The 16,883-nt window shown below is 38.3% G+C and overlaps 1 protein-coding gene across 1 annotated transcript in view; it reads left to right on the top strand.

Annotated features, from left to right (window-relative positions):
* plxnc1 (plexin C1) overlaps positions 1 to 15,857 on the top strand; it is a 40,339-nt gene extending 24,482 nt beyond the window's left edge. Inside the window, exons 22-31 of the mRNA XM_034163384.1 lie at positions 3,393 to 3,561; positions 4,033 to 4,133; positions 8,358 to 8,433; positions 8,848 to 8,882; positions 8,997 to 9,092; positions 10,285 to 10,448; positions 10,609 to 10,756; positions 11,481 to 11,621; positions 11,695 to 11,769; positions 14,964 to 15,857. Coding sequence (XP_034019275.1) covers positions 3,393 to 3,561; positions 4,033 to 4,133; positions 8,358 to 8,433; positions 8,848 to 8,882; positions 8,997 to 9,092; positions 10,285 to 10,448; positions 10,609 to 10,756; positions 11,481 to 11,621; positions 11,695 to 11,769; positions 14,964 to 15,068 — 1,110 coding nt within the window. The 3' untranslated portion in view covers positions 15,069 to 15,857. The remainder of the gene's footprint in view (positions 1 to 3,392; positions 3,562 to 4,032; positions 4,134 to 8,357; positions 8,434 to 8,847; positions 8,883 to 8,996; positions 9,093 to 10,284; positions 10,449 to 10,608; positions 10,757 to 11,480; positions 11,622 to 11,694; positions 11,770 to 14,963) is intronic.
* Positions 15,858 to 16,883: the final 1,026 nt, after the last annotated feature.

Here is a 16,883-nt window from a genome sequence, read left to right as displayed (position 1 = left end):
AGCTTCTCTTGATCATCTGTGGAATCACCTGCTGAGATGATCGGTAGTGAGGAAAACCTGCACCATCTTGACCTTTATTCCTGCCCCCGTGACTTATTAAGACTTGTCCACTAGATACAGTAGTGTTCAGAATAATAGTAGTGCTATGTGACTAAAAAGATTAATCCAGGTTTTGAGTATATTTCTTATTGTTACATGGGAAACAAGGTACCAGTAGATTCAGTAGATTCTCACAAATCCAACAAGACCAAGCATTCATGATATGCACACTCTTAAGGCTATGAAATTGGACTATTAGTAAAAAAAAAAAGTAGAAAAGGGGATGTTCACAATAATAGTAGCATCTGCTGTTGATGCTACAAACTCAAAACTATTATGTTGAAACTGCTTTTTTAGCAATCCTGTGAATCACTAAACTAGTATTTAGTTGTATAATCACAGTTTTTCATGATTTCTTCACATCTGCGAGGCATTAATTTTATTGGTTTGGAACCAAGATTTTGCTTGTTTACTAGTGTGCTTGGGGTCATTGTCTTGTTGAAACACCCATTTCAAGGGCATGTCCTCTTCAGCATAAGGCAACATGACCTCTTCAAGTATTTTGACATATCCAAACTGATCCATGATACCTGGTATGTGATATATAGGCCCAACACCATAGTAGGAGAAACATGCCCATATCATGATGCTTGCACCACCATGCTTCACTGTCTTCACTGTGAACTGTGGCTTGAATTCAGAGTTTGGGGGTCGTCTCACAAACTGTCTGCGGCCCTCGGACCCAAAAAGAACAATTTTACTCTCATCAGTCCACAAAATATTCCTCCATTTCTCTTTAGGCCAGTTGATGTGTTCTTTGGCAAATTGTAACCTCTTCTGCACGTATTTTATTTAACAGAGGGGCTTTGCAGAGGATTCTTGCAAATAAATTAGCTTCACACAGGCGTCTTCTAACTGTCACAGCACTTACAGGTAACTCCAGACTGTCTTTGATCTTCCTGGAGCTGATCAATGGGTGAGCCTTTGCCATTCTGGTTATTCTTCTATCCATTTTGATGGTTAGTTTCCATTTTCTTACACGCGTCTGTTTTTTTTTTTTGTCCATTTTAAAGCAATGGAGATCATTGTAGATGAACAGCCTATAATTTTTTGCACCTGCGTATAAGTTTTCCCCTCTCCAATCAACTTTTTAATCAAACTACACTGAAAAAAAATGTCCGTGAAAATTACAGTGAAAAACTGTGAAATGGCAACAGGAATAAACCATAAAGCAATAAGAAGCTTATTGTTGTAGAATAAACATTGAATTACCATAAATTTAAAAACTGTCAAAAATGTTATTTTTAATTGTTTTAACATGTGAAATATATGGTGAAAAGCTGAAATGGTGACAGCATTGGACAGTCATATTAAAAATAGCACATTACTGTATTATTCACGGAATATCACCCAAGTCATCCAGAGGCATACATTTTTAACTTATGGTTCAAATTTTAACCTACTCATTTTGGACAAGTTATTTAAAATTACTGTCATGTCTGAAGTTTTATAAAGTGAAAATATCAGATACATGTTTTCGTTTTAAAGTAATGTGCTCATTTTTAAGAACCAATCAGTGTTTAGCAGAGGCACTTTTACCCAGAATGCTTTGCAGTCTGTGTTTGTTACAAAACCTCAGAATTAGTGCATTATTCAACATTAAAAGATATGTTATATTTTAACTTTGTACAAATGATAGAATTGACATTAATGGAGTTATTCTATCACTATTTTCACAAAACCATAAGTTAGTATGACTATTTTTCAAGACCTCCGCCTTAGACCTTCATTATGATTAGTAGAGAGCTGATTTTCTGGGTGCTCTCAGGATGTGTCTGTGCAGCTTCCTACAGGGGGCAGTATGGTCAAACATGGAAATACTGGCTCATTCTTTGAGTCTTTTGTCGCTTTTGATGCTTTCAAAAGCGATCGTGTTAAAAGTCAATTTCAGCTTCTTAGTAATTGCAAATGTACCAGAAAAAACACTGGAATTTATCGATTATCTGTAACTTCCGATACATTTTTGTGCTGTTGTTTTTAGCAGGAATAAACCATAAAATAGGGTAATAAATTATGTCAAATGGATAGAAATTCACCTTAAAAGGTTTATACTGTGAATTGAACAGTCATACCGTCAAGGCATAAATAATTGTGCTGTTGTTTTAACAGAAACTGACCATAAAATAGGACAATAAATGCTGTGGAATGGATAGTATTTCACTTAAAAATCAACAGGGTTACATTGTGAATTGTACAGCTATACCATGAGCCTATATACAATTTCACCGTTATTTTAACAGTAACTCATCTTTATTGGAACATTTTCAAACTGTTGTTTTTACAAGTGTTAATATACCTTACCATGAAGCCATATACAATATCACTGTATTTTTTACGGTGAAAAAATGGCAACCACAGCTGCCAGTTTTTCACCGTAAATTTGACAAGAGTTTTTTTACAGTGTACGCTGTTCTTCTGAACAGTGTCTTGAACGTTCCATTTTCCTCAGGCTTTCAAAGAGAAAAGCATTTTCAACAGGTGCTGGCTTCATCCTTAAATAGGGGACACCTGATTCACACCTGTTTGTTCCACAAAATTGCCGAACTCACTGACTGAATGTCACACTATTACTGTGAACACCCCCTTTTCTGCTTTTTTTTTTTTTACTAATAGCCCAATTTCATAGCCTTAAGAGTGTGCATATCATGAATGCTTGGTCTTGTTGGATTTGTGAGAATCTACTGAATCTACTGGTACCTTGTTTCCCATGTAACAATAAGAAATATACTCAAAACCTGGATTAATCTTTTTAGTCACATAGCACTACTATTATTCTGAACACTACTGTATTAATTTATCACTTAATATCTGAAGACAGAAAAAAGTCACTAATACTTGTTGGAATAGGAATATTGTGACATTCACACTGAATTTGCTGTTGACCCACTGATGATGGAGGGGAAAAAATCCTCACCCCATTGTTATTTAAATTCTACATTAAACTTTGAGACAATAAGTAATATGTGGAATTCTTCAGAGCCTATGTTTCTGTGGTTCTGGATAGTTTTCTTCTTCAAATATGAATTTGTAAATAATCCAATTTTTGTAAACTGTTCCATAGCTCAACCAAAATAATTCCGTTTTAAATGGAAATGGAAACTATTTTCATAAAATGTTATGGATTCTAAGTCAAAGTTGGATGAAAATTCATTAGCTGTCAGTAAAAACAGCATCAATGTAACCTTCTAAGTGTAGAAAACGATTGTAAAACTGTAATTTGTCTGGAGGATATTCTGCTGCTCCCTATCACGCTGGTGGTATCAGTTTTGTGCGTTTCCGTGTGTCGCTGACAGAAGTTGAAGGTGCTGTTTGCAGTGGGAACCGAGGGCGAGGTCAGTGAACCTTTGGAGGTCAAAGCCCTCAGCTGTGACACAGTCGGGCAGCTCAAAGAGAAAATCCTCACCACCTTCAAAGCCAAGTTTGGATTCCCCTACAACCCCTCGCTCAGGGATATCTGTGTCGGTGAGGAGCCGCACAGCAGTTACACTGAATATTCACATTCTGAAAAGGAGGAAAAAAAAACATCTGTGTTCCTGATTTAAAGATGTGTCATATTTCTGCAACACGCTAAAATGCTGCTGCATCTGTTGATTAAGCAACCTTATTATCTGTGTTAATAACTCTGCAAAGTTGCCACGTCTCCCATCAAGAAATAACAGTGAATGTACTGGTTTTATGGTGTCTACATGTGAATGCAGCACTGCCAAAGATGTGGTCAAGATCATCTGCTGCTAGCATGACCACATATGATGAAACTGATCACTAACTTGTGACTGCATGTGCTAATGCTTACTGCAGATAGAGTTTGCTTTAGCGATGTCTGATATAAATACCAGCACACGTCTGCAAATTTGGTCATTTCCAGAAAGTCTGTAATCTCTGTCATTTGCATTAAAGGGTCAAATATAACTTGCTTCCATTTTCCCCAATTAGAATACGAGAAGGATGGATTGTTTATTCCTCTCCAGGAGGTGGATGAGACCTCTGAGGTTCTTGGGGAGGTTACGATGCTCAACACCCTGAAGCACTACCAGGTGAGATGCCATTAAAACCAAAAACCTTATTCTAATTTCTTCTACGATATTATTAGACGAGAACAGCTTCCCCCTTATATTTTATCACTTTTTCCTTTTCACTTTATGAGTTCAGTGCATAAAAAGTAAAGCAGAAAGCAGGAACTCATTTTTCTATTTAAAGGAACAGGCTGAGGTCCAGCTGTTAATTCTTATTCATATATCCATAGATTTGCATAAATGCTATTTTGTAAGAAGGGTAAATCCATTTCACATCACCATATCTCTGAAAAATGTTTCACTGACCAGCTCCAATTTGATTCATGGGTGATTCTTTAACTACGGGCACTATTGGCCTTGTAAATGTAATTTCCACCACACCATTGCCTTACAATATAAAGCGCCTTGGTGCAACTGTTTGTTGTGATTTGGTGCTATATACATGTGCTCTGTTGTCACTGTTTATCTCCATAGAAACTACCCAAACAATCTTTCATACAAACTGTTTAAAGGGACATTACAGTGTTGTGGTGGAAATTACGGTAATAGTGTGGGACAACTACATTTTGTTTAAAAAAAATCACAACAGTTGTATGACACTGAATACCCCAATTATGTTTTGATTATTTTACTGATATTTTATTCAGAGATATTTGAAAACATTAGAAAAAACGTTTCTTTACCATTCATTTTTATCATTGAAGATTAAAAGTCTGGGTGTGGGACAAGCACAAAACGGCAATATTTGCATATAATGATGCTGAAAAAAGGTGAAAAAGTCATCATAGACTACTAACACAAATTTCTTAACACACTTTCATTGTAAAGATAACTATAAAAGTGTGAAATTTCCACTTTTTTCTGTTTTTCATACAATATGATCAAAGGATAAGTGCCCGTAGTCTAAGAATCACCCTCATACTTTGTAAAATAATGTCAATATTCCCAGTAAACACAACATTTCAGCTTTATTACTTTGAAAACAATTTCATATTTTGTGCATACAGTGATGATATGACAGTTTTAGGGCCACATTGAATTTCTTTTTTGTTTTTTGGACTTTGAGAAAAAAGTCATAATATTACGAGAATCAAGTCGTAATATTACGAGAAAAAAGTAAAAATATCGTATGACTTTATTCTCGTAATATTATGACTCATAATATTATGAATTTATTCTCGTAATATTCTGACTTTATTCTCAGAAAATTATGACTTTATTCTCGTAAATTACAACTTTATTCTTATAAAATTACGAATTTATTCTCGTAATATTATGACTTTATTCTTGTAATATTACGAGAATAAAGTCAGAATATCATATGACTTTATTCTCGTAATATTCCGACTTTATTCTCATAAAATTCCGACTTTATTCTCGTAATATTACGACTTTATTCTCGAAGTTTTAAAATTACGACTTTATTCTCGAAGTCTAAAAAAAACAAAACAAAAAAAAACTAATTCTATGTGGCCCTAAAATGCCGTCATATGATGAAGACATGCTCATTCCAAGGGTGTGCTTATTTTTAAAGGTAGAACTTGTCCCTCATGAGCAACATGCATTTGACATGTAGGTGTGAAATTAGCATTTTAATTCCTCATAAATGAGAAAATTTTATTTATGTTTTCAAAAGATACTTGGTCACCAAAAATAGTATGATAGAAAGGAAAAAAAAACAAAATTTGACAGATCTGATGTACTTCATTGTGGCCAAAACTGTTCCAAAGGACAACCTAATTATTTTATACAATTTAATATAAACTGGAAAATATCAAAAATATGCAACTATGGATCTTTTATTACAGTTGTTAAAGATAATCTGTACCCAAGCACAATTTCTGAAAATTTAACACATCTAGCATGAATGTTCAAAAGTAATGATCTTTTGAATGTAGCAACTTCTTCGGTAGCACCTTATTTAATATAAAATCAGGGTCACACCTCTGTATCTCAAAAAATAATGAAGATATAAGGCTGAAATTTTGGGTGGTGTTTCCTGGGATTAACAACATTATGTTGGCAAAGGATAAAGTATGAGGCCTCTGGTGATTTCGCGCAGACTGAGCCAGAAACCAACAACTTTCTCAAAGTCAAGCTACAATATAGCACCAATTTTACAAAAGCCACATAAGGAATAAGAATCAAAAGTTTGATCTGCTATATCTAAATGTAACTTAGCTTCTTGAATACTGGCTTCAAATGGTTTGCAGGACAACAAAAACTGATTTTCCAGGCTGTTTGTTCAGCTTATGAAAATCCACTTATATGAGAGAGCACGACAAAAGCGCTGAGGTGAGTGGAACAGTTACCGCGCCGAGTGTTCCTCATGACTGCTTAACGGGCGCATGAACAATTCTGACTCGTCATTTTCTTGTGTTGAAATTTCCTGTTAAGTTTTTTGTGGTTCAACAGTGACAGGAGTCTCTTCAGGGACTTTTCAGGCATTGATACACGCAATGTTTCGCCACCACCAAAGGCTGAACTCCCTACTTATGTGGATTAGGGTTGAGAATAAATCAGAAAAGTGCTCAAAGAGACTCATTGTACACGAAGAGGAACTGTGACGCTCCTCCACCCGCCTCATGTTATCACCGCCACCACATCTGATCATATTAGAAGAATGTTATAAATCTTTTTACAAAACCATACAGCTTTTACGCTCAGATGGGTGAATCAGGTTACTCGCAGTCGAGTGGTTTGTAATGGCTTCATAACTGGATAAAGGTGATTTGTGTGTGTGTGTTTTTTTTTTAAATAATAATAAAAAAAAATCACCTCAGGGTTCAGGACAAACTCAAACATGAGATTCTGCATCCTGGCAAACGAAACACAAAGCCAGACACATGCTGTGATAAAGGACTCCTCAATTTTCATTTGTTTAGTGATAACTGTTTGACCTGAAGTCAAACAAATAATTAAAATTTATATGAATGACATTGGTAATGCAAACTGTCCATAAATTAAATAATTAGTGGTCATTACCCAGACTGCTATCATGAAGTGTGAAGATGTTCACATATTTCCGAGACACATACTCTGAGACAGGATTGCCTTGAGGCACAAATCTGAAGAAGGGTACAGAAACATTTCTGCTGCTTTGAAGGTCCCAATGAGCACAGTGGCCTCCATCATCCATAAATGGAAGAAGTTCAGATCCGCCAGGACTCTTCCTAGAGCTGGCCACCCGTCTAAACTGAGCAATTGGGGAGAAGAGCCTCAGTCAGGGAGGAGACCAAGAACCCGATGGTTACTCTGCCAGAGCTCCAGGATTCCTCTGTGGAGAGACGAGAACCTTCCAGAAGGACAACCATCTCTGCGGCAATCCACCAATCAGGCCTGTATAATACAGTGGTCAGACTGAAGCCACTCCTAAGTAAAAGGCACATGGCAGCCCACCTGGAGTTTACCAGAAGACAGCTGAAGGTCTCTCAGACCATGAGAAACAAAATTCTCTGGTCTGATGAGACAAAGATTGAACTCTTTGGCGTGAATGCCAGGTGCCATGTATGTCCCTACAGTGAAGCACGGTGGTGGCAGCATTTTGCTGTGGAGATGTTTTTCAGCAGCAGGAACTGGGAGACTAGTCAGGATTGAGGGAAAGATGAATGCAGCAATGTACAGAGACATCCTGGATGAAAACCTGCTCCAGAGCTCTTGACCTCAGATTGTGGTGATGGTTCATCTTTCAGTAGGTCAATGACCTGAAGCACACAGCCAAGATATCAAAGGAGTGGCTTCAGGACAACTCTATGAATGTTCCAACCAGAGCCCAGACTTGAATCCAATTGAACATCTCTGGAGAAATCCGAAAATGGCTGTGCACCTGATGGAGCTTGAGAGGTGCTGCAAAGAGGAATGGGCAACACTGCACAAAGATATGTGCCCCAAGCTTGTGGCATCATATTCAAGAAGACTTGAGGCTGAAATTGCTGCCAAAGGTGCATCAACAAAGTATTGAGCAAAGGCTGTGAATACTTATGTATGTGTGATTTCTTAGTTTTCTATTTTGAATACATTTCAAAAAAGACTTTTTTTCAAGTTGTCATTATGGGTGCTGTGAGTAGAATTTTGATGGGAAAAAAAATGACTCCATTTTGGAATAAGACTGTAACATAACAAAATGTGGAAAAGTGAAGTTCTGTGAATAATTTCTGGATGCACTGTAGTTACTCAACTCTTTAAACGTGCGTCCAGTTTGAGAGATTTTCCTTATGTTGCCTGTATCTGTTGGTTTGCCTGTAGGTGCCTGATGGAGCATCAATCAAAGTGCTTTCTAGGAAAACTCATCCTACTCTGAGTCAACAAGGAAGCATCAAAGGTAAAAATCTGAAGCCTTCATATGATTTGATTTCATTTTTCTGATTTTACAATGAGAAAGTTATCACCTCTTTAAAAGGTACAGTGTAGAGGATGTAGGGGTACTCGTAGTACATCTATGCTGGTTTTTACTGAAGGATAACTCAAAATGTTTTAATATCTGGATGATGGCATGAGTAATGCATAAGACTCACAATTAATCATATGAAAACTACAAATCTAAATCACATTAAATATGTTTAAAGGTAATATATGATTCATATCTAGTTTAGGCACCAAAATGTTGGTTTGCTCAGCTTGTTGGAAAAAGGTCTCACCTTTGCATTTCCTTCAGTAATAAATAAAATGTTAAATCTGCATGTAATCAAATTTCACTGTGCATCATTAAATGTTTTATTTTCATTTTCCTTGGCAGATGATCAAGACTTTTCTGGAAAGTATTTCCACTTGGTAAGAGGATCCCCCCCCCCCCTTTACAAAATTTTTATTATAATACACATTTGACTCAGTGCTCTAAAAGGTGCATGTCACTGATCTTATTTGACTGCTGGCGTTGTTTGACAGATTGACCCTGATGTAGAGAAGGACCAAAGAAAAAACCCAGAGAGGAAGAAACTTAAATTGAAAGAGGTTTATCTCACTAAGCTGGTCTCTACCAAGGTGACGGAAACCACAAACCACCACTTTATTCTCGATCAACACTTACTGAACTTCACAGTAACAAGTGATGTTACATTATTAATTTTATCTTCATAAAATGTGTTGGTAAAGTATTTCTTAGAAGTAATTTTTGTCAAATTTGAGGAATTAAAAACAAGCCAACTTGAATAACAAATAACTATGACAACTGTGGTTGAGCTAGCAGTGCATTTGGGCCCATTACTGTAACAGCAGTTGAGTTCCCTGTCCATTTGGGGTTATTCTTGTAATAGCAGCTGAGTTCCCTGTCCATTTGGGCCCATTACTGTAACAGCAGTTGAGTTCCCTGTCCATTTGGGCCCATTATTGTAATAGCAGTTGAGCTCATTGTCCATTTGGGCCCATTATTGTAATAGCAGTTGAGCTCCCTGTCCATTTGGGCCTATTATTGTAATAGCAGTTGAGCTCCCTGTCCATTTGGGCCCATTATTGTAATAGCAGTTGAGCTCCCTGTCCATTTGGGCCCATTATTGTAATAGCAGTTGAGCTCCTTGTCTATTTGGGCCCACTATTGTAATAGCAGTTGAGCTCCCTGTCCATTTGGGTCCACTGTTGTAATAGCAGTTGAGCTCCCTGTCCATTTGGGCCCACTACTGTAACAGCAGTTGAGCTCCCTGTCCATTTGGGCCCACTACTGTAACAGCAGTTGAGCTCCCTATCTATCTGGGCCCGCTGTTGTAATAGCAATTGACCTCCCTATCCATTTGGGCCCACTACTGTAACAGCAGTTGAGCTCCCTGTCCATTTGGGCCCAATACTGTAACAGCAATTGAGTTCCATGTCCATTTGGGCCCATTATTGTAATAGCAGTTGAGCTCCTTGTCTATTTGGGCCCACTGTTGTAATAGCATTTGAGCTCCCTGTCCATTTCAGCCCACTGTTGTAATAGCAGTTGAGCTCCCTGTCCATTTCAGCCCACTGTTGTAATAGCAGTTGAGCTCCCTGTTCATTTGGGCCCACTACTGTAACAGCAATTGAGCTCCATGTCCATTTGGTCCCACTACTGTAATAGCAGTTGAGTTCCTTGTCTATTTGGGCCCCAATTACAATAGCGGTTGAGCTAGCTGTGTATTTGGACCCACTGTTGTAGCAATTATTACAACAGCACTTGCAACTAGGGGTGAGTGACTGTACCTTTGTCTGTGTCTCTAAGGTGGCGGTGCATTCATTTGTGGAGAATCTCTTCATGTCTATCTTGGGGACAACACAAGGCAGAGCACCACATGCCGTGAAATACTTCTTTGACTTCCTGGATGCTCAAGCAGACAACATGAAGCTCACTGACCCAGATGTCCTCCACATCTGGAAGACCAACAGGTACTTTTGGCTACTGACAAAATGGACTCAGTAAAGAGAGGAAGCATTAAATTAAAGATCTGCTCTATTATATACACAACAAATGTGCCAAATTTAGAATGTTGAAAGCGTACCAATTTTGATGCTTGATATGTTTTTCTGCTCTTTGGTTGTAAAACAGTTTGCCTCTGCGTTTCTGGGTCAACATCCTGAAAAACCCTCAGTTTGTTTTCGACATGGAGAAGACGCCACACGTGGACGGCTGTCTGTCTGTCATTGCTCAGGCCTTCATGGATTCCTTCTCCCTCAGTGACACCCAGCTAGGAAAGGTAAGCTGTGAATGTGAGATAAAGGCCTCAGTTGGCTTCACGCTCAATGTATTCTATTACATTGTATTGCCTTATATACATTCTGGTCATTGATGGTGGATGTTAGTACTTACAGATTGTTTTTAAGTTTCAGAAATACTTTATTTACTGAAAATTTTATGAGAAGCTAAGTATTATGTTTTTCATTGATTTTAAGTAATCATAGGACTTGAAATGAGTTTTTAATCTTTTTAGGACCCTAAGCATTAGTAGCCAAAAACCATTTCAATCATAGTTCTATTTCAAACAAACCGGTACGTCACAGTGCCTAATTTCACATAAATGTTACTTCTATTATAAAGCTATTAGATATCAATTTTGCAAAGATTTCCATAGTGGAGATTAAGATTTTCAAAAACTTGAGTATTGCTTGGTAACACCAACTGGTACCAATTTACAAAAATTTGGGCTCTGATCCATAGATGAGCAGGAAATATGAATACATAGATTAGATTTGGCCACATTGGTGTGAAGCAGCCTCAGTGACATGTGATACATCCAGTTTTATAAGAGAAATTCCAGTGTGTTGGGCTGTTAATGTGCGACTTTAAGTCTACCAGATTTCCCATTATGTGTATCAAAAAAAGCTTTATCCGGAGTCGGGTCGCGGGAGCAGCCGACTCCGGATAAAGCGGAAGAAAATGGATGGATGTATTGAGTTGAGAGGATACCTTTTGTGTTCCAGTATTCACCGACCAATAAGCTTCTCTATGCAAACGACATTCCCAAGTACAAACAGGAAGTGAAGGCGTATTACAAACAAGTTCAAGATGAACCACCAATCACAGCCTTTGAATTCAAGGAGTTTCTGCTGGAGGAGACAAAGGTAACACAAATATCAGCACAAAACTGAGGAAAGTGGAGCCGGTGTGACGACATGAATTGTTCATGTGTTTCAGAAACATGAAAATGAATTTAACGAAGATGCAGCCCTTCGAGAGCTCTACAAATACATACAGCAATACTTCATACAGGTCAGTAAGTCCTGAGCGCCATTTATTCAAGATCATTTTTATCTTGATGGTGAAGACATGTTCAGTAGGTGTTAGGAACAATTTGTGTATATTGTATAGTAAATAGAGATGTTCAACAAAATTCACCACAAAAAGACAACCCGATTAAAACAGTAAGTCCAGGTGTCTCCTTTTGGTGGACCAGAATATTTTTCCTTCATGCATATCTTCATGAAATCAAATCCATAAAACAGTTCAGGAGATGCCATTATGGAGTTAATATCACATGATGCATCAATTAAACACAAAAGTTCAATTCACTCCCGCTAATGATGTCCGACTAGAACTGTTTTCCTTGATTGGTGGACAGATAGTCAGAAAGACAGGGCGATTTACTTGCATGGAAATATTAAAAAGAAAAAGATACAGTTACAACACCCATACCTTTGTTCAACTAAAAGTAAGTCCCTTTGGCTGTTCCCTTGTTTTTCCACTTGGGGTCGCCACAGCAGACCCAAGGTGGATCTGCATGCTGATTTTGGCACAGGTTTTACACCGGATGCCCATCCTGACACAACTCCACATTACATGGAGAAATGTGGCAGGGGTGGGGTCTGACCTGGGAACATCTGCAGTGAAACCAAACAACCAAGCACACTTGGCCACCACCCCAATATTGACATCAAAATGTTGAGAATTTATTCAAAGGCATCAATAATATCCTTAAAAAAAACAAAACAAAAACAAAACAACAACAACAAAAAAAACTTAATTTAAAATACCAGACTCATGTCTGGTATTTTCTTCCATTTTTCCTGCAGTTATTCCCAATGACTACCCCCCACCCCCGTCCTTTAAACTAAAAGTACAATCTCAGGACTCCAACATCAAACCATTTCTGTGTGTATGTATCCAAGGCAATTATGCTATTAAAACTTCTATTTATCTGCTAATATCCATAAAACCATACAAACCATACATACCATAATTTTGATTTATAACATGTTACTTAGAATTCTACAATTTAATGTTTTCCCTTCACTACGTTTGCACTTGGCTCTAAATGCTCTCAGACTAACAGCGGCACATAGTTGAATTTCAGATTGTTTTTTTTCTTTCCGTTTAGTCTTTTATAGAAATCAAGAGGAAAGAAGACTTGAACTTTGACCTGTTTTTCTTTGAATAAAAAAAAACCAAACTTTTTTTTACAAGAGATATTAGTGTGTGTGTATATATATATATATAAAATATGCACTCAACAAAAATATAAATGCAACACTTTTGGTTTTGCTCCCATTTTGTATGAGATGAACTCAAAGATCTAAAACTTTTTCCACATACACAATATCACCATTTCCCTCAAATATTGTTCACAAACCAGTCTAAATCTGTGATAGTGAGCACTTCTCCTTTGTTGAGATAATCCATCCCACCTCACAGGTGTGCCATATCAAGATGCTGATTAGACACCATGATTAGTGCACAGGTGTGCCTTAGACTGCCCACAATAAAAGGCCACTCTGAAAGGTGCAGTTTCATCACACAGCACAATGCCACAGATGTCGCAAGATTTGAGGGAGCGTGCAGTTGGCATGCTGACAGCAGGAATGTCAACCAGAGCTGTTGCTCGTGTATTGAATGTTCATTTCTCTACCATAAGCCGTCTCCAAAGTCGTTTCAGAGAATTTGGCAGTACATCCAACCAGCCTCACAACTGCAGACCACGTGTAACCACACCAGCCCAGGACCTCCACATCCAGCATGTTCACCTCCAAGATCGTCTGAGACCAGCCACTCGGACAGCTGCTGAAACAATCGGTTTGCATAACCAAAGAATTTCTGCACAAACTGTCAGAAACCGTCTCAGGGAAGCTCATCTGCATGCTCGTCGTCCTCATCGGGGTCTCGACCTGACTCCAGTTCGTCGTCGTAACCGACTTGAGTGGGCAAATGCTCACATTCGCTGGCGTTTGGCACGTTGGAGAGGTGTTCTCTTCACGGATGAATCCCGGTTCACACTGTTCAGGGCAGATGGCAGACAGCGTGTGTGGTGTTGTGTGGGTGAGCGGTTTTCTGATGTCAATGTTGTGGATCCAGTGGCCCATGGTGGCGGTGGGGTTATGGTATGGGCAGGCATCTGTTATGGACGAAGAACACAGGTGCATTTTATTGATGGCATTTTGAATGCACAGAGATATCGTGACGAGATCCTGAGGCCCATTGTTGTGCCATACATCCAAGAACATCACCTCATGTTGCAGCAGGATAATGCACGGCCCCATGTTGCAAGGATCTGTACACAATTCTTGGAAGCTGAAAATGTCCCAGTTCTTGCATGGCCGGCATACTCACCGGACATGTCACCCATTGAGTATGTTTGGGATGCTCTGGACCGGCGTATACGACAGCGTGTACCAGTTCCTGCCAATATCCAGCAACTTCGCACAGCCATTGAAGAGGAGTGGACCAACATTCCACAGGCCACAATTGACAACCTGATCAACTCTATGCGAAGGAGATGTGTTGCACTGCATGAGGCAAATGGTGGTCACACCAGATACTGACTGGTATCCCCCCCAATAAAACAAAACTGCACCTTTCAGAGTGGCCTTTTATTGTGGGCAGTCTAAGGCACACCTGTGCACTAATCATGGTGTCTAATCAGCATCTTGATATGGCACACCTGTGAGGTGGGATGGATTATCTCAGCAAAGGAGAAGTGCTCACTATCACAGATTTAGACTGGTTTGTGAACAATATTTGTGGGAAATGGTGATATTGTGTATGTGGAAAAAGTTTTAGATCTTTGAGTTCATCTCATACAAAATGGGAGCAAAACCAAAAGTGTTGCATTTATATTTTTGAGTATACATACACACACACAACATAAAAACGTATTAAAATTGGGAAACACGCTCTGGAAATGAGAACTGTTAACATCAGCAGACACTTTAAACTGTGTGGAGGAACTGAGATTTTAGAAGTTTCATGTAGCTATAATGGAACTGTAGTATCCATGTTGCACTAAGTATTCAGAGTGCATGTTCACAGAACACCTTACGAGTAGTTTTGTATTAAAAGGTTTTTCCCCGTTGATTTTTGACCTCAAATACTGTAAAAAAAAAAAAAAAAAAAACAGTTGCTCATTTGCTCTAAGGAAACATCTCCTCTCCCTCAAGAGTTTGCAATTATTATTATTTTTTATCTCTTCACAGATCAAACAGAAGTTGGATCAAACCGGCGCTCCTGCTGAGCTGAAGGAGCAACTAAATCTTGTTAAAAACCTGTTTGATGGAACAAAGAGTTGCTCCTGGAACTGAGCTTCGTATCTTTTCCTTTAAAGGAACTCTGCTGATCTACAAGTAAGACAAAGACAGAAAAAAAAGCTTTAATGTCGCACTCAAGAGGACCAACAGGATCAGAACAATAAGACTGATGTGACACACTGCCTACCTTAGAAGGGTGAAAGGTTTTGCAGAAACTCGCACCTGGAAACTAAGATCAGAGTTACAGACTTGGTACTTGAGCGGGGGGGACCTTTTAAGGGTTCTTTCCACTAACCTGTCAGGTTTTGAAATTTCCCAGCCCTGTTCTATTTTTCACTGTGCTTTGAAAGGAGGATACAAAATGTTCAGCGGCTTCTCACTGCAAACAGCGCTCCACATGCAGGCTGATGCAGTGAAACCAACCAAACAGTGAGAACATTTACAAATCAACGCACAATTTTAAACATAAATTTGCATTTGCAACTGGAAAGGGCAGACTTCTGTGCTGCAGTTGACACATCAAAGACATCCAGTTTAGCCTTTAATCAGCCACGTGCTCCACTTCGACCCCACAAGTTCAAGAAATGACTGATTTGAGAACAACTCCTGGCCAAGCACCTTCCACTGGAAGCAGTGCCCCCTGGTGGTGGAAACACCTGAATAACGAGTATGTTTTTTTTTAATAAGCTCTTTAATTTGGAATTTTTGTGCATTGTTGTAAGTGTACTTTTATTGATGGAGTTTATTTTGTTTAGTGCACTGATACCTGGAAAAGTGCTGAATAAAATTATTATGAAACTTGTGATTGTTCAGTATATAAGTCACAGGACCTCTCAAACTAGTTAAAAAATGAAATTTGGTGAAAATGACTAGATTGTTACCAGTAGGTGTGCTGGTGAAGCATTAAAACAATGAAGTGGGTACTTGCTTTAATTAAAGAAGCCTGCAAAACAGTGAAATAAGGCCTAGTTCAAAAATAACGAAGCCCAAGTGTGACATAACCATCAAAATTTAAAAGTGGTCTTTTTTGTGAAATGTCATTTTAGGTATGGTTATATTTCAGAGTTTCAATATTTCTATTGGTCTCGGTTCAGTCATTGCTAGAAATTATCAGTGCATATATACTGTAATGTGCTAGAGCGTAACGCTTGCGACAACAGTTGGAGGTATCTTCTTTACTCTGCAGAAGCCTGAAACAAAGAAATTCTGTCCATTAGTTCCTGGTATTATTGAACAAGTAATATAATTATTCTATTGAAGCAGAGTAGGAGATACAGCCCAGGTTTTGACACAAATAAATCAAGGACTTATTCTCAGCATTACGCTTGCGACAGTTTTACCTTGCTTTAGAAACATGTTTTTTCTAGGAAATGACATTTCTACCTTTACAAAAATGTTTTACTGCGTGTTAGTATGAAGCACAGACAAACAAAGTGACAAAATACAAGGTTATTTCTTTAACATTCAACTTTAAATGATAATGCTAAATATCAATGTCACACAAAATTGATGAAAAAAGTGCTATTTTTGGGGTAAATTTCGTGAATATCTCTGGACCCGTGCGGAATTTTTCCATGAAATTTTCAGTACCTGTCAAAGAGACTATAGTCAACTCACAGATAAAACTGGATGGTGCTAAATAAAATAATGGCTTGTTCATGACAAATGCAATGCAAATCAGCAGTTAGGCTTCATTATTTTTGAACTAGGCCATAAGCTTGTAGGAATGCTGAGTCCATTGCACCAAGATTTTCCACCTTCACATAATTCTAAGACCTGCAACTTGTCGGATGCCCCAATAGGACTGTGTAACGTGGAGCCGGAGAGTCAAACTGGTCTAAAGCCCAAGAAAAGAGTGTCGGGCCACTA

The sequence above is a fragment of the Thalassophryne amazonica genome, chromosome 22, assembly GCF_902500255.1.
Source record: "Thalassophryne amazonica chromosome 22, fThaAma1.1, whole genome shotgun sequence".
NCBI classification, from domain to species: Eukaryota; Metazoa; Chordata; class Actinopteri; order Batrachoidiformes; family Batrachoididae; genus Thalassophryne; species Thalassophryne amazonica.
The sequence above is the reverse complement of the archived record's forward strand: the minus strand, read 5'-3'. Positions and strand labels throughout refer to the sequence as shown.